Source organism: Populus alba, chromosome 2 (assembly GCF_005239225.2).
Source record: "Populus alba chromosome 2, ASM523922v2, whole genome shotgun sequence".
Lineage (NCBI taxonomy): Eukaryota > Viridiplantae > Streptophyta > Magnoliopsida > Malpighiales > Salicaceae > Populus > Populus alba.
In genome coordinates this window covers 11,259,446-11,283,467 of record NC_133285.1, presented here as the reverse complement: position 1 = coordinate 11,283,467, position 24,022 = coordinate 11,259,446, and the positions used below count along the sequence as shown (strand labels likewise).

General features: G+C 31.9%; 3 protein-coding genes across 5 annotated transcripts; 2 read left to right on the top strand and 1 right to left on the bottom strand.

Moving 5' to 3' along the window:
• Positions 1–2,142: 2,142 nt before the first annotated feature.
• On the bottom strand, positions 2,143–5,225 carry LOC118044517 (uncharacterized). Of its 2 annotated transcripts, none has more exons than XM_035052838.2 (7): positions 4,877–5,225; positions 4,612–4,711; positions 4,360–4,455; positions 4,165–4,217; positions 3,174–3,222; positions 2,709–2,756; positions 2,143–2,457 (listed from the first exon to the last, which is right to left on the bottom strand). In XM_035052838.2, exons 1-7 carry the CDS (start codon positions 5,128–5,130, stop codon positions 2,374–2,376), a joined length of 684 nt encoding a protein of 227 aa, XP_034908729.1. In that variant the 5' UTR covers positions 5,131–5,225; the 3' UTR covers positions 2,143–2,373. The 2 variants fall into 2 exon arrangements, with proteins under 2 accessions (XP_034908729.1, XP_034908730.1); XM_035052839.2 differs by having other exon boundaries at positions 2,366–2,457; positions 3,121–3,222.
• A 9,800-nt stretch (positions 5,226–15,025) lies between these two features.
• On the top strand, positions 15,026–19,525 carry LOC118044515 (uncharacterized). Of its 2 annotated transcripts, none has more exons than XM_035052836.2 (8): positions 15,026–15,468; positions 16,644–16,677; positions 16,777–17,016; positions 17,359–17,448; positions 17,657–17,722; positions 18,889–18,980; positions 19,098–19,145; positions 19,249–19,525. In XM_035052836.2, exons 1-8 carry the CDS (start codon positions 15,125–15,127, stop codon positions 19,364–19,366), a joined length of 1,032 nt encoding a protein of 343 aa, XP_034908727.1. In that variant the 5' UTR covers positions 15,026–15,124; the 3' UTR covers positions 19,367–19,525. The 2 variants fall into 2 exon arrangements, with proteins under 2 accessions (XP_034908727.1, XP_034908728.1); XM_035052837.2 differs by lacking the exon at positions 15,026–15,468 and adding an exon at positions 16,076–16,510.
• Positions 19,526–22,394: 2,869 nt separating this feature from the next.
• Positions 22,395–23,153, top strand: LOC118044514 (ubiquitin-ribosomal protein eS31 fusion protein). Its single transcript, XM_035052835.2, has one exon. It carries the CDS (start codon positions 22,507–22,509, stop codon positions 22,975–22,977), a length of 471 nt encoding a protein of 156 aa, XP_034908726.1. The 5' UTR covers positions 22,395–22,506; the 3' UTR covers positions 22,978–23,153.
• Positions 23,154–24,022: the final 869 nt, after the last annotated feature.

Genomic DNA, 24,022 nt, shown 5'->3' with positions numbered 1-24,022 from the left:
TGCTCTGCATTCCTGTGAGACCTGTTTAAACATGTACTGAATGCATGGATTCAAAAATTGTTTTGTATTTTAGGCCATTTTGTTTCTGGAAAGTAGTTTATGGGAAATTATTTGCTATATTTTTATGTGTTTTTTTGCTATTAAAAAAGTTGGTCAACGAAAAACACTTTCTAGTCAATGAAAAACACTTTTAAGTCAAAGCAAAATTTGGTTTGGTTTTTCAGGAAAATATTTTTCCTTTTAGCTGTGTTTGTTTTTCAGAAAGTGGTTTTTGGAAAATCACTTTCCAAACTTTCTTGTGTTTGTTTGCCATTAGAAAAGTTGATCAACGAAAAACAATTTCCAGTAAAAGGAAAATTTAGTTTGGTTTTTAGGAAAGTGTTTTCCACCTGAAGTTGAAAAAAATTTAGAAATGTCATTATTTGCTGATTATATCAAATTTGATTCTCAAACTTTTAATTGATATATATATATATATATATATATATATATATATTTTGTTTTGAATATTTATTTTTCAATTTCATCTCTTAAAATTTTATTTTTATATTAACTTTAGTCCTTATTTTTATAATTGCTATTTGCTTTTTTCTTATTATTTTTTTTATTGAAATTTTTTATCTATCAAATTTGATCCTCATTATTTTGATTGTTACTTATTTTATTTGAAATAATTTATCAAATGTTGATTATTATTATTTTAATTTCTTTATCTTTTATTTTTTAATTTTTTAGATTTGATCTCTGTTAGTTTGATTATTATTTATTTTATTTGAAATAATTTATGAAATTATATTTTTTTTTCAATTTCATTATCATTCAACTTTTTAATTTATAAGATTTATTCCTTATTATTTTAATAAACTTAAGAAAAATAAAATATTAATAAGTTATTTTTTAACTTATTTTTCATGACATAACCAAATACTGGAAAATATTTTCCAACTTATTTTTTATTATACTATCAAATATCAAAAAATATTTTCTCAGAATTTACTTTTTCCGGAATTTATTTTTCAAAAAAAAAATTACTTTCCAACAAATAAACAGCAGTTAGAATAAAACATTAATTTCATGTTTCACTTTTACGAACCCATGATTCATGAAGTGGCTAGCATACTCAATTCAACTTGCTTTGTAATTTTAATATGCCGACCTACCCACCAAGGAGCATCATCCTGTTTGCTAGTTTTTTATATGTTGATATAAAAATACTTTAAAATACAATTATCAAATATAAGGGTGCTTTCAAAGAAAGACGTACACAGTAAAGCGAGTTAAAACTTAAAAAGGCTGATTTCATCCGTGGGATCTCAAACGACTCCTTCAGCGATAAGACTTGAGAGAGTATTCAGATCCTTCAGCGATAAGACTTGAGAATACTCAGATGTTTAACATAACCTGACTCGAAACTCTCAAACAGGGAATCAGAATGACTTTGCTCTCTTTTTTTTCCTCGTTTGAGCGAGAAACACTGCAGATCACCGCGAGAATTCCAAGTTCCAACCACAGCAGAGTTGTCACTGTCACTAGTTTCATATCAAACACCTTTTTCCCAAAGCCAAAAGCTAAATCAAAATGGAAGTGGTTCATAAACATGGAAAGCTACCAGTGCTGATGGAGATGAGAATTTCGGAATTTTGGAATTTTGGTTAGAGAGTGAAAAAGGCTATAATGGAGATAAGAGCTGCATAAGAAACAAGGGAGAGCAATTAAACTGATCAATTCAGTTTTTTGTTGATACTATCAAAATCAACAGAAGCATCATATGAAAAGTTCCTGTAGGGTTAGTCTTAAGTTAGCCACCTTTCCATGATCCCCCACAATGTTGATGAGAATCTCACTCTGTAGAATCTAGCTCTGAAGGGTCCGTGTTGCCTCATTATTCGAGGGAGCTTATTTGCTATCATTACAATTGGTACATTTCTCTTCTTCTTGAACCCTAATGCAGGTGTGTTAAAACTATTTTCGAAAACGTACAGAATAAAAAATGGGACAACAAGTTGTCTTTTCTTTTGCTCTTACATACGTCAGGGTGGTAAATTTAGCAGTTCAGCAACATGGGTAAGAAGAGAGCAAGAAACAGAAGTGTTATTTAAATAACCTGCTCTTATTGAAATTAGGGAGTGCTGCCAACGGAAGGAAAACTCAAGCTTATAACACGAACTTTTCATTATTTGTGGAACTGATCAATCATCCAAAGTAAGGTTGTGAATACAATCAATGGCAAATTAATAAGAGAACTTTTCCCTTCTACAGGGAACTATGCTGCCAGTGAAAGAGAATCATATTGTTTCTGAAAATATTCCATCTGAAAAAATTGTCGATGATCATTAAACATGAGTTCCAGTTACCCCATTGGGAGCAAAGGTTTCAGTCAGCCAAAGTGTTTTTTGCAAGTTTTGAAAACCTTTCCAAACCCCCCCTGAGTAAGCTCTCAAGCAAAGGTTGCAGTGCCTGCAAAAATCACAATAAAGTAAAACAGACTAATCCCTCACTGCATTGCAAGTGTAAGGACATATCCTTAAATATGACAATTTTCCATCTTCTTCTCGGCTGAAAACAAGCAGCACGGACGCACAAGCATGCAACCGCACACCCACTTAAAATGCATTTTACCGTTCATTGTATACTTTTTTGCAGGCTAAGTGTGTGGTGCTCCTTTCAGAGTAATAAAATAGCATCTACATGGAAGGAAGAATGCTTACCGTTGCCACAGGAACCAAAAGTTCGGGAACTTCATATGAAACTGTTAGCTGAAAAGGAAAAATACAATTATAAGGGACTGAGCTAAGTTTTAACTGCAAGAAAAATGAAACATCATGTTCTTTTCCTTGTCATAGACTCACAGAGCCACATATTACTATCCCAAGCATGAGAACATCTGAATTGTCAGAGACTAGAAGGAGGAAATCTTATCAGATTTATTTTTCTTTCTCATTCTAAGGTTCTACTTAGAAGTGAAATTACATAAGCCTACTCTGGCAAGTTTTAGAAACCATGCAGAAATGGCAATCTTATCAGAATTATCTAGTAGATCTCTTAAGCAAATTAACAATCCAATTGACCCACTAAACTGAGGGTGATGAACTGTGATTATAATAGCTGGTAATTAATAACCGTGAATGGTGTATCCATGAAGATTGAACTGAATGCTGTATATGGGAGCTCACTTCTACTCGACATGATGAAGGACCTTTAGGAAAAAATCGAACGATGCCTCTGCAAAGTAAGAAAAACATTAATTAGCATTCTGCTATCATGCTAAGGAAAATGAAATGACATTGCATTTTGCAAGGCACTCAAATATGAGCAAAACAGTATGATAGCTCTTTCATGACATGAATCCTAAGTTATATGGGAATGGATTAGTTCAACAGTGTCAACAATCACACATTCCTTACAAGCAATCTGACACTCAAAATAGTCAACGCACATGAGATATTCTTCCCAGATAAATTCGTGAAAACCCTACTGAAATTGGTGTTTTCTAACAGCATCAGGTACAACACTAAAACTCATCAACATGTAGCAATGAGAATTTGAAAGACAGATACAAGCAAATTCCCAGAAAAAAATATGACCTGAGCAGGTAATAGAGAAAGCAAAGTGATATGATGAACCGACTTCAATGAATTAGATCTATTAATCTATGTCCACACCAGTCCAATTGGTCACCATTCCCTCTCTCTAATATATTTAGGGAGAGTTTCCTAATAGAAAGCCCAAAACAAAAGTGCTTGCTTCAGCATCACTAAGCATCTACTAGACATTTACAAAGATTTATGGCGCCAATGCAGATTCTATATATTGCTTTCATCCAATAACTTAGTCCCAGATGAATTTTTATCTTTTCATGAAATACACACACACACACTCGATAATTAGCTATTTACTGCAAGTTATTCAATTTCAAGTCATGTTAGTGTATCAACAAGATTACTTTAACCACAGGCAACAAATACAACAGGCGAGAGCTTTTCCATAATCATGTGATGGTAGTATATTTCTGTGGAATAAATTCTTGGACATCTTGAGCTGAAAGTTTAGCAAAGGAAATCTCATATTCTCATTAACTAATCATACAATGGCTAAAAGGTGTGTTCTTGATTTTCGAGATTACGAGGTAATCGTGAACTTTTGTTACCTGCTCTTCGCAGTTACCTGTTAGGAAGACCTTCCAGAGATCTCCAATGAATTTTCTGATTCGGAGTTGGCTGCAACAAGTTGAACAGAGAATAATAATGAAAGGGAACATAGCAAGGAGACCTCGATTTCACCTCTGATAACGTAGCGAAAGCATCATGCGTCCATGAACAATTAGTGAAAATGTTTCCATACAATACAAAGGATTATTACCTGCATATTTCTAGCAAGCCAAGAGTATTCAATATTCTGACCAAGTGCTTCATACTTCAGTGACCACCGTGACAGGTCGGGTTTGTCTTTGAGTACCTATTAAATAGAATCAAACACCAACTTATCCAAAATGCACACATTTATGGCTATAACACGTTCAAGACAGATCAAGATTTTATCTAGATCATTATACACTAAAATGAAAATTCTTGATTCAAGATGAAATAATGAAGCATCAAAATTGTTGCACACCTGCACAGATGAAATGAAGGGCATCCAACGAGGAATTGATTCACGATCTGAATAAAGATTATAAGCCACCCCAACAGGCACGTCAATCTCCATCTTAACCCTGCATTTAAACTACAGTGTGGTCACAATAATCATTGAAGAACCACTTTCAAGTTTCAACAACAACATACTCCAGTTCCCAATTATTCCTACAGTTTCACAGCCCAGCAAAATTGGAAACAATTAGTTAAAAGCAAAGTACAATGAAATACTATTGGTAAATTACGTGCAATCTTGCCACTCCATGACTGGAGAAGAAAAGGGCTGGAACCCAGTAAGAACCGATTTTCTCTTCGAGTAACCATATCCATATTGGACTTTACTGATAGATGATGATGGTGATGTGATTTTGCAAGTGGGTATGGAGTTCGATAAGATTGCCGCGCTCTTGTTTTTAGTGGTTGAGAATTGGCTATGGCCGAGAGAAGTTGGGGTTGAAAAATGTGCAATGGCCGTTGCGGCAGCAGCAGACATGGTCATTGGCTGATCAGCTGAATTTATTTATTTAATTCCTTTTCTTTTGCTGCTGTCTTTATTATTACCAGAAAACAGACTGAAGGATAGAAGAAGTGCAGTTGCCTGTCCGAACACCATATCCACAGAGTTTATTATAGGGTGAATTATTCTTTAGTCCCTAGATGTTAACATTAATTATAATATAGTCCTTCATTTTATAACCTCACCACGTCATCCCTTGATTCTTGCTATTCTGACAGTAGCTTTATTAACAGACACGGGTATTTTTTGTAAATCCAATTGTTTTCAAACATGAAATAGTAACATAAAATCATGTTCATGAATCAGGGACTAAAGAGCAATTAATAATATATCATATTTGTTAGATTTCTCGGCCTGAAGATATTCCGCCGCGGCTGTTTTTTTATTGCCGGCTGTTACAGAATGATTTCTTGGAGACCAATAGATCATGGGCCAGCCTGTGAATGTGCTGTCATCCAATCACAATTCACAAAGTTAGAGGAAGCCTTCATCACATGTTGGCCCAGGTGGCATTGATGTACGAGCAAAATTTAACAGATGGTGGATAAAATTTGATTTTTTAAAAAAATTAAATTTTATATTTTTAAAATTTTGATGTACTAATATTAAAAATAATTTTTTTTAAATATAAAAATATATTATTTTGATATATTTTTAAATAAAAAATACTTTAAAAAAAATTATTACCACTCTTAAATAACTCTAAAATTTAAATAAATTGACAAGACCAATTTATTTTACATTAACATCAAAAGAATTAGCTAGGATGAACATGGTATCAAGGGTTAATTTTATTGATATTTATACTTTGTTTATTATTTATAAAGTAAAAAAATTAGATATTTATAAATTATTCATTGAATTTTGAATATAGATATTCATAACTATTACTTATTATTCAATAAAAAAAATTATTTATATATATATATATATATATATATTGGGTCAAGTTTAATAATATCCATACATTATCTATTACCTATCAAGTACTGTAACTATCCAAAAAAATACTCATATATTCGGGTTCATATCCATTAAGTTTGAATGAAATTGTTATCCCTAGAGTTACTAAGGTTGTTTTTCCTTTTAAACATGTGTTAGAAAGTCCTAAATAGATACCATGGCTGAAAAAAAAAAGAATTTGAAATTTTGAAAATTTTAAAACATAACGGAGAAAATATAAAAAAAATGAAAAAAGAACTAGATCTCAAAGTTATACTAAAACTCTATGAAGACATCCTAGGATCATTGAAAAAAGCTTAATGAAAAGAATTCATAAACATCAAAGAATACTTTTAATAGCAGTCCGCGTGAATAACATGCATCCCTAAAGGCTCAAAACATCTTTTTTTCACCAATTTTAGCCTCAAAACACTTGATAAATATTTTAGCATCCTAGAAAAATTATCTATATAAACATCATCAGAAAACCTCCTCCCCCCACCCACCCCCACCCTAAAAACAACAACAACAAAAAAAGTTTTCTCTTTTAACCTCAATATGTTTTTTTAGGTAAGATGAAGGTTTAAAAAAACCACAATCAAACTCACCTTGTTGAATGAGATTTGTTGACACTAAGCACGATGAGTGTTACTGTTATAAAGTGGTCCAATTAATGATTTCTCTTTTCTCAATATTTTTAGGTAAATTTCTCTCTTCTTTCTCAAGCTTAAAAACTGAAAAATGAATATAATAAATTTTTGAATCAAAATAACAAAAATTATGAATTTGTTGTGAGAAATGTATTTCTTTATGATTTACTTTTCAATTCTCTATCTTTCAATTTCATTTTTTTCCCCTGTAATTTCATGTCTAATCATGTCTAATTAGGTTAGAGAAGGATATAATTGCAAAAAAATAATAATAATAAAAAATAATTCCTTCACTATTTATATAAACAATAAAGAACATGGGAAAATAGGTCTTTTAGTGCATGGCATTCAAATCTTCAAATTTAGATTCTTGCATGCATATTAAGATGAAATAAAACATCCAACTACTACATCAATCTTCTTCTTATTGACATGCTTACAAACCATGAGAAAAGCAATATTTGCAAGTACTTTAGGTTGGGCTGAGCTTTAAATTTTTTTAAACAATTTGAATTTTGTGCAACTAGGATATATGAATCTAATTTCCTCTTTTATTTGTAGGGATACCTAAAAACAAAAGGAGAATTTTAACATCATTCATTTTAAACGACACTAACTTTTACAACATATTTGAAACTTTTTGAATTAAATTTAATTAAGAGGTTTTCATGAGATCTCATGTTTAAAATCATTTTTAGTGTTAATTATTCCAAATAAAGTTCAATATCTAAAAATAGTATAAAATTAAATTAGAAATCAACCCCTCTAATTTACTATACTAAAAAGGATAAATTAATGTTAAAATTAACTTCCCAAAAATACCCATCTATTTTTTTGAGAGACCTTTAAAGGAAAAAAAATGAAGATGATGAGAGTAATATAAAAGCAGAATAAATTGAATTCTATATCTTCCAAACATATGAATTCAACTTATTTATCAATTGAATTCAAATTAAATAATATAATTGAATTCAATTATAATAAAAAAAAAAAAATTGGTTCCAAGTATCATGTTAACTCCTAAACATTGCCTAGCTTAATATAAACAAATAAGGAATGATCAACATCACATAGTCTGATTGATTTTTTATTTGATTTCACTATGATCAAAACAATCGGATAAAGATTCGACCTAGTTTTACTGGAATCAAATATTGGTGGAGGGTTCATCTAATGTATTTTTATAAAAACCTATATATAAAAATAATTATCCAACTTAGCTAAATTTTACTTAATAAATAATAAAATTATTTATTTTATTTTTTAAAATTCATATAATTGTTATCATTACTATGTTATATTGCAAGTATTATAAAAATCAATTTAATTTTCTAACTTTATAATTGATGTATTAATTTATATTTATGAAAGGATGATTAATTAAGAATATATGAAACTAGTATGTTAGTGCAACTTAGTATTATATAATATTTTTATATTATATAAAAAAACTAAGCCATGTGGCATTTTAATTATAGCGTTTTTACTATGCACTCTCTCACAAATCATTGTGGATTAGAATAGTTAATGTTTTCTAAATTTTCAATCTGGTCCTCAAACCTTTTTTTTCCTTAATTGAGCTATTTCAAGCTCAAATTAGCATCCAATTGCATATTTTTTTTGTAAGGAAGGGTTAAATTAAAAGTCAAAGGATCAAAGTTAAAATCATATGTAAAATAGGTGGTGGCTTCGAATCTTGGTAAAAAAAAGTTTATTTTGCTCTCCCATCTTTTTTAGTTTATCGATAACCATCATTTTAGTTTTTAGAAATTTAATTTTTCAATCTTTTTTGTGAGAGGAAAGAGAGAGGACTGATAGATTCTTATATATAAAGAGAAAGTTATATTTTACTCTTGTTTCAACCACTAAAATAGTTGAAATTGGTGTCAATGGGCCCATTCAGTGAGGGGAGTCTTATATCGGTTATTTTAAGCCTCTATCTTACCTAAGAAAATTTATTTGATTTGAGATGTTTTTTTATTGCTCATTTGGTTTCTACATGTTATAGTATTCGTTTTTTTTTTTATGGGTATTTTTTACTTTAAATGGATTGAAAAATGGTTTTGCCGGGTTAAAAAATTATAACCTTGATTTTTCAATCACCACAATGGCAGCTAGAATCTGGATTGCAAGACAACGTGTCATTTACCTTGGTAGACAAGGCATTGTCTTACTATTTAAAAAAAAAACAATAAAAAAAGATAGACGGCATGTTGCTCGCTCCTTTAAATAAGAAAAAAATAGGCTTAGGTGTGCGACCTTAGGCTTAAAGGTCCACATGTTGTTCCTTCCAAAGGCCTAGTGTGCTAGGCTTTTTCTAGTCCTTTTGTTTAGATACAGTTTTATGGAAAAGAAAATAACATGGTTGATTCCATAACTTAGATCGCAAGTTTGACAAGTTAAGCAACAACATATAGTCTATTTTTTTGTTTAATACCTTTTCCTTTCCTCAAGTTTAAAAAAAAAAATACAATTTCATCATTTATTATCGATGATTTTTTTTATTTAACTTAAAATTAAAAAATATATATATGATTTCACCCTTTGTTACCAACAATTTACTTTTGTTATCCCAGTCCCACACACTTGTTATTATTTAAAAAAAATATATATTTCAAACAAAAAAAATCACATGAGCTTTATTGTCATATAACTATATTAAATAAAATATAATCTATTGAATAAGAAATTTATTAAATCCAATGGCATTCATAACTTGCATCGAGAGTTTGACTCAAGTTCGCTTGTTTTTTTTTTTATAAAAAAAAACAAATTGGGTTTTTTTTGTCAATTTTGTCTTTCAATATTAAATTAATTTGAGATTTAACATCTCAGCTTGTTTCTTTAAAGATTATCCCCATAATTTTCACGTATAGACCTGGAATGACCTCGATTGATCTAATGTGTTTCTTTCTCAATGTTAGATAAAAATATTGTCAGATATGTAGCTGGTTTTAAATTCATGGTGAAAGTCTTTTTCTTTTTTAAAAGACACATTATAAATACCCATGTTTTTTTTTTATTGAAAAAAAATTTTACTCCAACTCGTGGCGTAGCATAGACCAATGGGCTAGTCAAGTACTGAGTTGTATATGATGTAACATAAGGTGTCAATGTATTCTTTTAAAATATATGATATAAGTTCACGTAACATATAATTCAACCATACATACAATACAAAATAAACTAAAATGAAAAGAAAAAAAAAACAGTTTCTTTTGGTCCATAAAAAATTATTTGTTTAGGTCATAAAATTTTTTTTATTCAATTTTATCCTCTCTTATTATGTTCACATGATTTTAAACATGAAATAATTTGCTTCAGATTGTTTGCTATATTGTATTTGCGAAGTAAAAAAAAGCCTCGATGTTAAATTGATGCAAAATAAAATAAAATAATAGGGACCAAATTTAACACATAAAGAAACCATAACCCCTTTTTTTTTTTCCACTGGTCATCAACACATAAAACTACTTTTTTTTTTCTTTTAGAACCTCGGGACATGTTTTCGCATGCTCATGTGAAAATCATAACTTTGATGAAATGGATTTTTTTCAGTAATTATACACTTTCAATGACTTACTAGTCAGGGTTTTTGGAATATCTTTTTCTTATTATTGTTGTATTCTATTAAATGAACTATATTACTAATAAAAAATTGTTTTGTTGTAAACCATAATTGCATTAATTATAACAAACAGGTTAAAGAAGAAAATAACATTTCTCATCTATAATTTTATTCATTATCTTTTTTGCGAATGTCTATTTTTATTATTGTATAATCAAATAAAAAATATATTCTAAAAAGCAAAGTTATTAAACTCGGTTAGACCTATGATCTAGATCACAGGTTCGTTAAGTCAATCTAAAATGTCATCATTTTAATATTTTTTAAAATAAAAGTTAAAATGATGTCTTTTAGAATTGTTTTTTTTTTTTTAAGTCAAACTAGGTTTTGATCGGGTTAACTGAGTCGGTGGTTAGGCTGATCAACTCACATCGAGTCAACTTTTACCCGATTTAATTTTAAGCCCAGGCTGGTCTAGGTGGAGAGGTTTCCAAGTTAACCCTCATATCAAATTTAATAACATTGTCAACCCTCATATATTCTAAAAAGCAAAGTTATTAAACTCGGTTAGACCTAAGTTCTAGATCATATGTTCAGTAAGTCAATCTAAAATGTCATTATTTTAATATTTTTTAAAATAAAAGTTAAAATGATGTCTTTTAGATTTTTTTTTTAAGTCAAACTAGGTTTTGATCAGGTTAACTGAGTCGGTGGTTAGGTTGCTAGGCTGATCAACTCACATCAAGTTAACTTCCACCCGATTTAATTTTAAGCCTAGGTTGGTCTAGGTGAAGAGGTTTCTAAGTTAACCCTCATATCAAATTTAATAACATTGCCAAAACATTTTTCGCTATAATGTGCGACCAACTAACTAGTGCTTTCTAAGTATAAAAGAAATATATATATATATATATATATATATATAGAGAGAGAGAGAGAGAGAGAGAGAGAGAGTGAGAGAGAGAGTATCCTTAATGACTAAGGATCTATTGCTCATTGTAGATCACCAATATTCTTAATGACATTATTAATTTTATATGGAAAAATTAAATTGGTCCTCCATAGTTTAGTTATCATTATGCTTTGCCTCTATAATTTTTTGAATTATCGTTTATATTTTATAGTTTATAAGTTGTGTAATAATTTATATCTTGAATTACACATGCTATAAAAAGTTAAAAAAAATTAAATTATTTACATGATTGCTATTATATTCCAAATAATGACCAAAGCATATACTGCATAATATTCCAAATATTTAAATTATTTTAATGAAATTGTCACTCAAGTTACTTGCTTTGAAAAAGAGAAAAACAAAAAAAAACTACCAAAAACAACTCCCTCTATTTTACCAAACATAAAACCCTAACCACCTACATTCACCATACTCGCTACCAAAAACACCAACTTTAGGCTAATAACTTCCTTTCATATGCCTCTCTCTTCCATCACCTTCATAACTACCATGCAATCCTCCAACATTTACTTCACTCGCCGTAAAACACCCAACTTAGGACAATAAATTCGGTCTCATCTGCTTCTCTCTTTATCTTTTATTTTCTCCACAACCACCACGCAATCCACCAGCCTCCACCATACTAGTCGCTAAAAACACCAACTTTGGCTAACAACTTCTCTCTTACATTACTCTCTCTCTCTCTTCCATCTCCTCCTCAACCACACATAAATCTTTTGATTTTGATTAATAGATGATTTTGATTTATTTCCTATTTAATAAGTGAAAAATAGTGTTAGTGGATGCAAAAATAAAATATTAATGATTAAAAATCATCTAGTAAATTTTTTGATGAGTCCATAAGATCAACCACAAGATGTCGTTCTTATTGGAAAAAATCACCAAATACACTATGCTAAATAAAAGGAGAGCCAAAACAAGGTTTATAGGACCTATTGATTAAAAGGAGCATTGTTTCTCTTTTTTTAGTGATGCTTAAGATAATAAAAATTGAAGAAAAGTTTTATCTTTTAAGCATCAAGACTACTACTTTACAAGTTGCAGAGATTTTTAATCAATTTAACAAGCGAAAAGGCAAAGGGTATTAAGTTTTTATTTGGGTTTAGAAACTGTGTTTGTCACGAGAAAAGATAGAAATTGTATCTGAAAAAAGAGAATTTTATTGAATTAACCTATCATTTATGGGTGAGGATAGATTCATATTTTTATTTAAATTTTAAAATTGTGTTGACATAGGATATAAATCATAATTTTTAAAACTATAGAGGCAAAATGTAACTGCTAGTTTACTATGAGTACGATAAAAATATTTTTCTCATTTTATATTTTTAATCATATCTATTAATTTTTAAAAACAACTTAGAGAAATAAGATATTTGGTAAAGCATATAAGACTAGTTGTTTTCATATTTTTTATTTTTAAGCACATATATTAATTTTTAAAATAATTTAGAATAATATTTGGCAAGGCATATGAAATTAGTTGCACTAATTTATCATAATGTGATTTTGAGGTGTTATAAGAAATTTAAAGAAAATTTCTATTTTTAAAAGGAAACTAAGTCATAACCAAGGTCTCATTGAATTTGATTAAAAAGATGTGAGTCTAAATGTCCACTTTTATATGCTATGATATGGACTAATTTGTAAATAATATAAATGATTATTATAATTACAACTAGAAGTTAGATTTATAAACGTTTTAATATTCAAGTTAGACTTGGTAGCCCATAAGGTCCAGGTGTTTTAGATCTGACAAACATGTCAAACCTATGTTATTGTGGACTTAGCTAACCGTCAAATCCAAACATCTTGGGTCTGGCAACCATATTAGGCCCATGTTACTTGCCAGACCTGCATTTACTTGGGTCTGGCAAACATCAAGGCCCAAGTTACTTACTATCATAATTGCCAGACCCAAGATGTTTGGGTCTGGTAACCATGCCAGACTCGTGTCTAGGTTTGACATTATTGCCAGATCTACGACTCTTGGGTTCGGAATGGTTTCTTGATCCAAGTAACGTAGGCAAGACATGTTTGGCAAACCCAAGTAAACGCGGGCTAGGCATGTTTGTCATACCCAAAGATGCTGGACTCAAGTAGCCTAAACCTGACTTGCATGCTAGATCTGCGCCTGGGTCTGGCAACCTAGCATGCCAAACCCAAGCATTCGAGTTTGACAACCACGTCAGACCCAAAGCGCTTGAGTTTAGCAACCTGGCATGCCAACCCCACTCGTCTTGGGTATGACATGGTTGTTAGACCCAAGTAAACCATACCAAGTGCAAGTGTCTGGGTCTAGCAACCTGATATAATTGTCAAACCCATGTGATATTTACAATAAAATCAAGGGGGTGTGTGTGTAGAGAGAGGGGGGGATAAGCGTGGTAGAGTAAGAAAAAAATATATCAGCATTCAGTCCAAGACTATAAAAGCTTTCAATACAAAAAAAAAAAAAAAAAACATTAATATGAAGAGTCACAGCCTCACACTCTACCCAACATTCAGAAGGGAATAGGTGACTTGATAAATAATAAGGGAAAGTTTATTTTAGTTTCTCATTACGTGGTTGATAGTAACATTATTTTTAAACTAATTTTTATGCATAAAGATTTAATATCTCATGCCACATATACATAAGGATTAATGCTTGATTTTGTGATTTTTTATTTTTGTTATTATATAGTTAAATAAAGAAAATTTTGAATTTTTTTTATTAATTCCTATGGAGTCCAAACTCAGTTCACAGGTTTGATAAATTGACCAAGGTTACTCGATTCACGGGTTTAGCAGGATTCCCGCCAAACTTGATATGTTTTTTTTTTCTTAAGATTTTGGTCCTCAATTTATTTAATTAATTTACTTTTATTCGTTTTCTACAAAGTTATCACGGTTTCAAACAAACATCTATTTTAGGGTTAGTACTCGATTTTTCGAGTAACTATTTTTTATCATATAATTAAATAATAGTTTTTAAAAAACAAAGTTATTAAATCCAGTGGAGTTCGTGACCCGAGTCATGAGGTGACCAGGATCGATCTAATCTAGCTTCGTCTTAATATTAAAAAAGAAAGTTGTCATCATAATTTTTTTAAAAAAATTAAGTCATGTTTTACTTATCATTAAAGTTGTTTTTGAAACAATAAAATCAATTAATTGACATTAAATAAGTTCACATAAGATTTAATTAGAGACTTTAAACTAGATAAAAAGCTAGTTCAAAAGATTTTTAAATTGACTTGCTCTGCAAAGTTTAATAATAATATCAACAAATTTTTCATGCTTTCAACATTTTATTTTATATTTAAATAAATTTAGTTTGATCCGCGACGGATCACGAAGAATAAACTTAAGTTAAAACCACGGCTGGTCTGTTGCGTCGGCTGCTGTTAGCGCTTGGAGCTCACCAGTCTCCGGTCTCCAGTCTGCAGTCTCCCTCCACCATGTCAGCCTCGGGCTCAAATTTAACTGAAGCACTCAATACATTGCGGGTGGCCAGGCCTTGAAGGTGATAATTGTTGGACCATTGTAAGCAATAAGAAAGATGCGAGCTAAGAACGATATTCTACATTGGACCTCTTGGGCTTCCCATCGCATCAGTTGTCTTTACCTCTCACATCAGTTACCTTCTTCTTTTTTAACCAGTATTACAAAGCATGCTGTACAAAATTTTCAAACCGAACAGTCAAACCTAACACTCCCTCATCAAACCTTCCAACTTTAGATCTCTGCCAACTAAACAAGTTCTTAGATGCTATCAATGGTGGTGATATGCAGCTTTCACTTCAAACATTTCGATAACATCTCTACATTGTAGGAAAGATCCAAGTGGGCGTGCCTATGGCACTAGTCATATATTGGTATGATATCGTATGTTTTGGCATTGTTGCTGCGTCTTTTGTTGTGTCCCTGGGGGTTCTATGGAGGAGGGACCTTGCCTCAAAATGTGACGATAACTTCTTATATCAGAGCCTCCTCGTGGCTCGACCGGACATTAATGATCGGACCGTGCTTGCAATGCCAAGGAACCATGTTGGGTCTTCCCAGCTGTGGACTAGTTGCTGGAAAGGGGTGCACCCAGGGTGGCTCCTGGCTACTCGTTTCATCTCCTTCCTGGTCATGTCTGGACTCTTGTGGAGGGATATAGTGGACTGGGACGCTACCATATTCATGTACTACACAGAGTAAGTTGTTCTTGATTTTATATCTTTTTTTTATATATAACTCCATATACCAGTTGATTTCATCGATCGAAACAAGCCTCGATAAAGTAAACTGAAAGAGAAGGGGGAATTATTGGTATGAATCTAAAACTTGTCACTTGAGAGTCCCAATTGTTCATAAAATAAGAAAAAAAATAATGGTTTTACTACGTTGATTCATGTGAGTACAAGCAATATTGCAACACACATTTCACAGATTGTCAAGTCTAACGAAAAATTCGCTGTACTCGAGTTTTTAGCTAATCATTTGTGTTTAAATTATCGAGTAACAGATATTAATATTAGAAACGCTACACTTTGGGAAGCTACTCTCCACAGTTTTATAAATATAATTCTTTTTTTAGAAGAGAGGAAAAAAAATGCAATAGGATTTTTAAAAACTTTCCGGTGATGAAGGATCCATTAATAATTCATAGTGAATTACAACAAGAAATATCGTCTCTGCTTCATTGAGTTCCATGTAACTAAAATAGTAATGCTATATTGTAATAACTCTGTCTCTCTATCTCTCTCTCTCTCTCTCTCTCTATATATATATATATATAAACTTAAATGTCCCGAGGACTACAATAACAAGAAAAGGGCCTGAAGGGCCCTTACCAGCAAAAGCGGGCAACTTTGACATATACCAAAATTTTCTGGCTATGTAGCCTTGTCTTCTCATTTCTCATCTCAAGTGGTCAACTCTCAAGACAAGAACCACTTTGGTTTGGATCCCTTATCCATCCATGTCTAATACTTCAGAAGGACTTTGGTACTGGCTCCGATGGCAAGTCCCAGTTTGTGCTTTAGCTATCATCTGCCCATCTCTTCTTTCCTTGTATATAATCAAGAAAGCAAGGACAGAGCCGCTGTATATTCATGATCTCTGGAAGCCACGCTGGAGATGTCTTAATCCTCTTTGGCTTCTCTTTTATAGATTTTTCGCTTTTCTTTGCTTGTCTCCCATGCTTTATCGGGTAGTCTATTTAGATGGTGCTTTTGCCTTCTATTTCTACACTCAGTAAGATCAATACCCAAAAAGCTTTGCCAAAACTTTTCCTCCTCTACAGTTCTTGATTCTGAAATTACTGTACGGTAATGTCAATGTCATTGTGAACTGGTTTCTGATTTTTGTTTCTAATTTATCTGCGCAGATGGACATTTATGTTGATTATGATATATTTCGCGGTATGTCAAACATTGTAGCACTATTGTCTCCATTTTATTAACTGTTTCGAGTAAGGACTCATCCTTGTTCATTCGCTCGGCAACCATTTTCTTTTGTAGCTGGGCACTGTGATGTCTGCATATGGATGTTGGGTGTCCTTAAAGCAACCAGCTGTGTCTGAACATGGCGAAAATTCTGTTTTCTTGAAAAGGGATGTGGAAGAGGATGGAACTGCAACCTCTACAACTTATAAGGAGAAAAAAAGTGGGGGTACCATCAAGTTACGAAGTCACTGTGCTGAGGAGGCAATTCGAGAAAGAGCTGGATTTTGGGGATACCTTATGCAAATTATATACCAGGTTAGTCATCAAGATTTGCTTGCTTCTTATGTGTGTATGTCATGTATATATATACATGTAGGTATTTCGGCTTTCTTTCCTTGTAATAATTCCTCAGCACTTAATGCCTTTATTTACACCCAAACAAGTTTCTACAGGCGGCATTGTGATGCAAAATTCACAAAAATAAAAAATTGCTTGCAGTTGCTCATAGTTCTGTAAACCCTCTTGAATATACAATAATGAAGCCAAAATGTGTGCACATCATGGGTTTACAGGCCTTTCAGTAGTGGTTCATGGATTTAGAAATGCCTTTCTTCTGGTTGAAGTGAGCTTATTTATATTTCTCTTCTATTTTAACAGACTTGTGCAGGTGCTGTCATCCTAACGGACATTGTATTTTGGTGCATTATAGTCCCTTTTTTATCAAATACGCACCTTGGCCTCAATGCGGTGAGAATCCTCTAATGAACTGGTTTTAGCTCATTTTGGTGCTTGAAATCTTTAATTTATTGGAGGTTTGGGTTTAATTCTCTATATGTACATTGTTCGTACTGGTCTGATCATACAATCTCTTGGAAATGCATGGAGCAAAATCATTACCTGCTTCAATTCTCTGGTGGAATTCTAACTTAATTTTTTATGATCTCTTGCTTTGCAGTTGATGGGTTGCATGCATTCTCTGAATGCTGTTTTTCTAGTGCTAGATACTGCTCTCAATAGCCTTGTAAGTATTGCACTGCTAGAAATGGATGTCCTTTGGTGAGATTTTACATGGATTCTATGGCATCAATTTGCATCAAAGTCATCACTGTTTTTTCTTTTACATTGGAAGAAATTTCATAATAGTCTATGAATATCTAGATACATTAGATAACACAGTTCCCTTGGAGAACAATGAATCCAATCAGGAGAACTTAAAAGAGAGCATGGCATTGTTAGCAAACCAGTCTACAACTCCGGTAGCATTTCTACTAATGACTCTAAATCACAGTTAGAAAGCCTGGAAACCATTTGCTTGATGTCACCAGCCTGGAAACCATTTACCTGATATCATCCACAATTGAAGCAAACTTCCCACTCTGGAATCATATTGATATTTGAGACTGCATTGACAGCTTGTGAGGAGTCTGATTCTTTGTCAAAAGATATCTGTGAGATAAGTTCACTGCTTATTTGATTGCTAAAACCTTCTTCAGCATAACAGAACTGCAGAGACACTCGTAAACACTTGCATCGCTCATAATTCATAGGAAAGCCTACCAATTATCCCAATCCCTGAATTCCCTAGAAAGGAAACAACACAGTTCAATTTGAAACCTTAAAGCACAGAGGAATCTGTCTTGAAGGAGCATACGAGTTTCTGTGAGCAAAAGTGCTCTAAGTTTGAACAAATTCCTCTGCATCCATCTGCTGACCTCGGAGATTGATCTGTTTTTCCTTCAAGAGCCAAGCTGTTTACCTGAGCAGAAATGACTCGTGGGAGCAATGAATCCCTTTGTACGTCCAGCGCTTAGATTGCTATGAATCTTCCACCATCAGTGTTTGAAACTAGTGAAACCAATTCTGTTTAGGCTGTACCTGAGATTACTAGAGAACCAGGTGTGATTACAAAAGACTCTTATTCCTTGTGGCATATTTGACAGAGAGGAGCCTCCACCAAACTTGTTCTTGTAAATTTATTGACTAGGGAACAATATGCAATCCTTCACAGCCTTCACGTAAAATTCCTAATTTTTGCAAGTGAAAAATAACTGCTTCGATAGAAAGGAGAGGGTAATGACTTAATGGCTTTGTGCCTTTGTCACCCAATACGTTTATCTCTTGCTGTAAAGTAGACGTCTTCGGATCTCCTCTTTGGCGATTAACCTTTTGTCTTTGTTTTTCTCTCAGCCATTTCCTTGGTTCCGCCTTGCATATTTTGTGCAGTGGAGCTGCCTCTATGTCATTTTCCAGTGGGTTATTCACGCATGTGGTTTTACGTGGTAAGCATGATGTTTTTTTTCTGGTTTTCTTTTCCAATCACTGGATAAGAAAACATACTTTCTCTTCCTTTTTATTCTGGTTCAAGTACTAGTAACATTCTTGTGCATCTTTCTTAGGTGGCCATATCCATTCCTCGAGCTTGACACACCTTGGGCTCCTTTATGGTATATTGTTCATCTCACTTTTATCTGTTTTATTTTTACATTGAATTTTATCACATTTAATAAATAAATAAATAAATAACTAATGATTTTACACATCCTACAGGTATTTTGCGATGGCTGTAATTCACATTCCTTGTTATGGAATATATGCACTGATTTTTAAAGCAAAAAATACTATTTTTCCCCGATTGTTCCCTCGTTCTTTTGAGAGATCACACTAGTTTCTTGTTTTTTGACAACCGACTGCTGTTAAAGGTGATCTCAATTTTGGTTGTATGTTTATTTATATGAAGAGGGAACACTCGTCCATTCCCTCAAAAAATTGTGTTTTATGGACAGTTTACAGTTGGATGAATGAGCATTCAGGTCCTGACATGAAACTCTACTGCCACATTCGCAGGTCTCTATTTCTCTTCTTTTACTTGAAGGAATTCCCTACTGGTAACCCTGTAAATGAGCTACAAGATGAAAAAAGCCAAGATTTCCCAAGCTTTTGCCCCAGAAACAGACCTTTGAGACTGTTGGGTTATGAAATTCATACACAATGAAAATCATAAATTTAAAATAATATTTAGGAATCCATAGGATTTTGTTAGACAAATGTAGAGTTTAGGGATCAAAGGGGAGAGGAAATAAAGAACGTTTGGCTTACAAAGAAACATGAAGGGCAATTTTGCAAAGCCACAAGGAATATCGAGCTAACTTTCATGAACATCAGTTAAATCCTAATATAGATAATGACTTGTAAATCTCAAGAAAAAAAGAACTAATGAGGTCGCTAAAAACTTTTATTATAAAAGGTCTTTCAGAGATTAAGAGGCCAGCAATGTTGGGTCTGAGCAACTTCAAAACCTGTGAAGTAAATTCTTTTACGAGCTTGGAGATCTTTCAATGTCCAAGTTCAAGTAGGAGGGGAGGTTTTAGTAAGGCCGTTAGTGTACATGTTTATTTATGAGTAGTATTTAGGGTTGGTAAGGTTGTAAATGTGTGTGTTTGTTAATTAAGTAGTATTTCGTTTGAGGGTTGTATTGTCTGAAAGGTTTCTTGTTAGGTTATGGTTACTAAAACACAGATTGCCGACGCACCGTGGAGGGTGGCAGACGTTGGAGGTGTGCTAAGCCATCGAGACACCATGAGCCTAACTCAAGGGCAATTTTCATTGAGAATATTAAGTTGCTCATCCTTGGATCAAAATTGAGGTCCATTATCATACAAGCCATGTTTGTCTATTTTTATTTGAGTAAATTTCGAGCCCATAAAGATTTTGTGCATAAATCAATATTCGATTCGATGTTGTTTGTGCGTTTATAAATCTTGTTCAAAGAGTGTAAATCTTGAACCTATCTATGTTAATCACAAAATTTTGTTTGTTTCAGGGATTGTTTTGGGATTGTTGTTGTATAATGTTTTTGAAAAATTTTAATTTTGTTAATTTTAAATTATATTTATATGTGTTTTTTATTATTTTGATGTATTAAGATCAAAAATAAATTTTAAAAAATAAAAGAAATATTATTTTATTGTATTTACAAACAAAAAATACTTTAAAAAATATTTTAAAAAGTAATATTTTACTATATTTTTTAATAAATACTTAACTCTGAATTCATTTTCCTACGTGAACTTTACAAATTTTTATTTGTAAAGCTTTTTTTATATATAAAAATATCATTTTTTTTCTTATTATAATTTTTTTAAAAAAACATTGTCTGCATTATTCAAATAATGCATGTACTGTAGAAGTTAACTTTATGACATAGGCATTTAATAATAAAAATTTTGAATTTGTCTTTCATATTTAAATCTAAAGAATCAAGAAAGAAAATATACGTTTTGACCATTAGATCAGTCATTTAGAGTGTGTTTGGTATTGCGGTAGCTGTTATGGTTGTGGTTTGAAAAAAATTGTTTTGTAAAAAATACTTTTAGTTGAGGTTGGTTTGAAAAAATAGATGTTTGGTTAAAACTGTGGTTAAAATTGAGGTTGAAGAAAAAGTAGTTTTAATGTGTTTGGTTAAGAATGCTTTTGAAATTGAGGTTATAAATAATTTTAAAAAATATATATTAATATTGATGGTTTTTAATTTAAATTTTATGGATTTAACTATTGCTATTACATAATGAAATAAATCATACTTAAAAAAATTACTTTAACAAAAAATTATCTACAATTCCATTACGTACAAAATTCATCCGACAAAAACTACAAAATTAGATAAAATATTATCAAGAATAAAATTAAGATTACACTACGAGTAAATTTAATTCACCTTAAACTAATTTTTAAAAAAAAACAAAAAAAAAAAAATTTTGTTCACGTGAAATAGCACGAGTAAAATCAATTAACTACATTGATTAAAAAAAAATAAAAAAAACCTGTTCAACGAACAGTGCATGCCTCCACTGTTTCAAAAAAAAAAAACTGCAGGCATGCTCCACTGTTCACTGAACAGTGGAGCTGCCATGCAAAAAGCAGCCATTTGCTGCTTTTAATTTTCCTGCTGCCAGAACACAATAAATTGAGAGACCCACGCACAGTAAATAGTTGTTTTTATTTAACCAAACACTCAGTCATTACGTTTCTTCAGAAACGCAACCTCTATCTCGTAGCCAAACGGACTCTTAAGGTTATTACAACTATTTCTAAATTATAATTGTGCAATGGGAAAAAAGAAAAAACTATAGTCCATGATTTATTTGACCTTGTATTAAATAAAAAAAAAGTTGGTAATTAATAATATGAGAATGGTTGTCTCCAAATTATGACAAAGTTAAAAGGAGTTAAAATAATACAAAACATTGAGATGGCAACTTGCATTATTTGTCCAAGTTTTAATATATAAGAGCAAATAAAGAAAAATTAATCAATATTTATGGTTATAATAAAAAAATAATAATAATAAGTTATGGGAATTAACAAGGGGTAACACCTTCCATTCTAAAAATAGTTGTGATTTTGCAAAGTTGTAATTATTAGGTATGTTTGTTTTTATGGTTTAATTATATTTTTGAAAATTTTTAAATTTTAAATTTATTGTTTTATTTAAAATTAATTTTTTATATAATTATTTTAAAATTAATTTAAAAAATAAAAAATATTATTTTAATATATTTTTAAATAAAAAATATTTTTTAAAATAATTATTACTATACATGCTGAAACTCTGAATAATAATAAAAAAAAAGGCCAAAATCTACGTCCCTGCAAATAACAAATAGCTCTATGGACAAAACCGTACTTTCATGCCCTCAAACCCAAAAAACCCTAGTATCGGTACCATCCTCCTCAAATACCCCTCCCTCATCCACGCCACCGGCCGAAACAATCTCTTCCCATTCTGCTTTGCATCTACAAGCGAAGATGCAGATCTTCGTGAAAACCTTGACGGGTAAGACAATAACCCTCGAGGTTGAGTCTTCAGACACGATCGACAATGTCAAAGCCAAGATTCAAGACAAGGAGGGCATCCCACCAGACCAACAGCGTCTCATTTTCGCTGGAAAACAGCTCGAGGATGGCCGCACGCTAGCTGACTACAACATCCAGAAGGAGTCCACTCTCCACTTGGTGCTTCGGTTGAGGGGTGGTGCCAAGAAGAGAAAGAAGAAGACCTACACCAAGCCCAAGAAGATCAAGCACAAGAAGAAGAAGGTCAAGCTTGCTGTCCTTCAGTTCTACAAGGTTGATGATAGTGGCAAAGTCCAGAGATTGAGGAAGGAGTGCCCTAATGCTGAGTGCGGTGCTGGAACTTTCATGGCTAATCATTTTGATAGGCACTACTGTGGTAAGTGTGGGCTTACCTATGTCTACCAGAAGGCTGGTGGTGATTAAGCTTACTCGAATAGTTCTTTAGCTTCTTCTTTTTTTGTTTTGAAGTATCGAAGAAGGATTTTGGCCAATTTCTCTATTTAGAACATGCTTGATGTTGAACATAATAGTTATGTTTTCTTGGTATTGGTAACTTGGAGTTTAATTAACGGTTAACTATCTGTTTGTGTTTTTTGCTCTGTGGGTTGTCAGCTATGTTTTTGGTTGTGTTTGATCTGCTTATTTATGTGATTAGTTTGAAAGGAGGCAGAATCTCATGGGGGGTGCCGATTTGTTAGGTTAAATCAAATAGAAGTGCATGTTTTTGAATTTTTCAAGAATTTAAGGTTTTTGAATTGTCATGATGAACCCTGTTTCACTCTGATAAGGTAGCCAAAATAAAAAGGCGAAAGTGTTTTGGGCTTGATGATGAATCACCGAGCTTGCTTAGTGGTTCTGTTTTCTAATGGGTTAGCTCTATTATTTACACTTTGATTCATCTTCTTTTCCCCTGATGTTCATGGGATGTGTTAGGTTAATAGAAATAGAACAAGGAATAGTTGCCCGGTAGCAATGGCCTCCAGCTATGTGCCGAAAGCATAAATGTCAAAAGCTCGCTGAAATATGCTTGTTCTATGTAAGTTGTATGTTTTTTACCAAACATGCAAAAATACGTATTGCTTTATCTCAAAAACCCTCGTTTTATGAGAATAAATCTAGATCCTCATTAGTTGAGTTATACTTTTTAAGATTTAATAATAATTATTTTTATTTTTAAAAGTCTTGAATAATTTTAGAATTGAAAGTATTTTATAAGAATATTTTTTAAATAAAAAATATTATTTATAAAAACATGTCAATTTCATTTAAAATTCATACCAAAAATAATTTATTTTTATATTTATCTTTTTGACTATGTATATTTTATATTATTACATGACAAAAACCAAACGTGGAACATTTTGACTGTGGAGGCACGAGGTTTGAAGAATCATTTGTCTTCTAAAAGATAAGGTGATAGAGATGGGTGAGACAAGAACAAATGTAGAGACGCATGTGAGATTTCGAT

Coding starts and splice junctions, on each gene's coding strand:
- LOC118044517 (XM_035052838.2), bottom strand. CDS start 5,130: ATGACCATGTCTGCTGCTGCCGCAACGGCCATTGCACATTTTTCAACC. Junction 4,712..4,876: donor ATGGAGTGGCAAGATTGCAC/GTAATTTACCAA, acceptor GTTTAAATGCAG/GGTTAAGATGGAGATTGACG. Junction 4,456..4,611: donor CCTTCATTTCATCTGTGCAG/GTGTGCAACAAT, acceptor TCTATTTAATAG/GTACTCAAAGACAAACCCGA.
- LOC118044515 (XM_035052836.2), top strand. CDS start 15,125: ATGGCACTAGTCATATATTGGTATGATATCGTATGTTTTGGCATTGTT. Junction 16,678..16,776: donor TGATTATGATATATTTCGCG/GTATGTCAAACA, acceptor TTTCTTTTGTAG/CTGGGCACTGTGATGTCTGC. Junction 17,017..17,358: donor TTATGCAAATTATATACCAG/GTTAGTCATCAA, acceptor CTATTTTAACAG/ACTTGTGCAGGTGCTGTCAT.
- LOC118044514 (XM_035052835.2), top strand. CDS start 22,507: ATGCAGATCTTCGTGAAAACCTTGACGGGTAAGACAATAACCCTCGAG.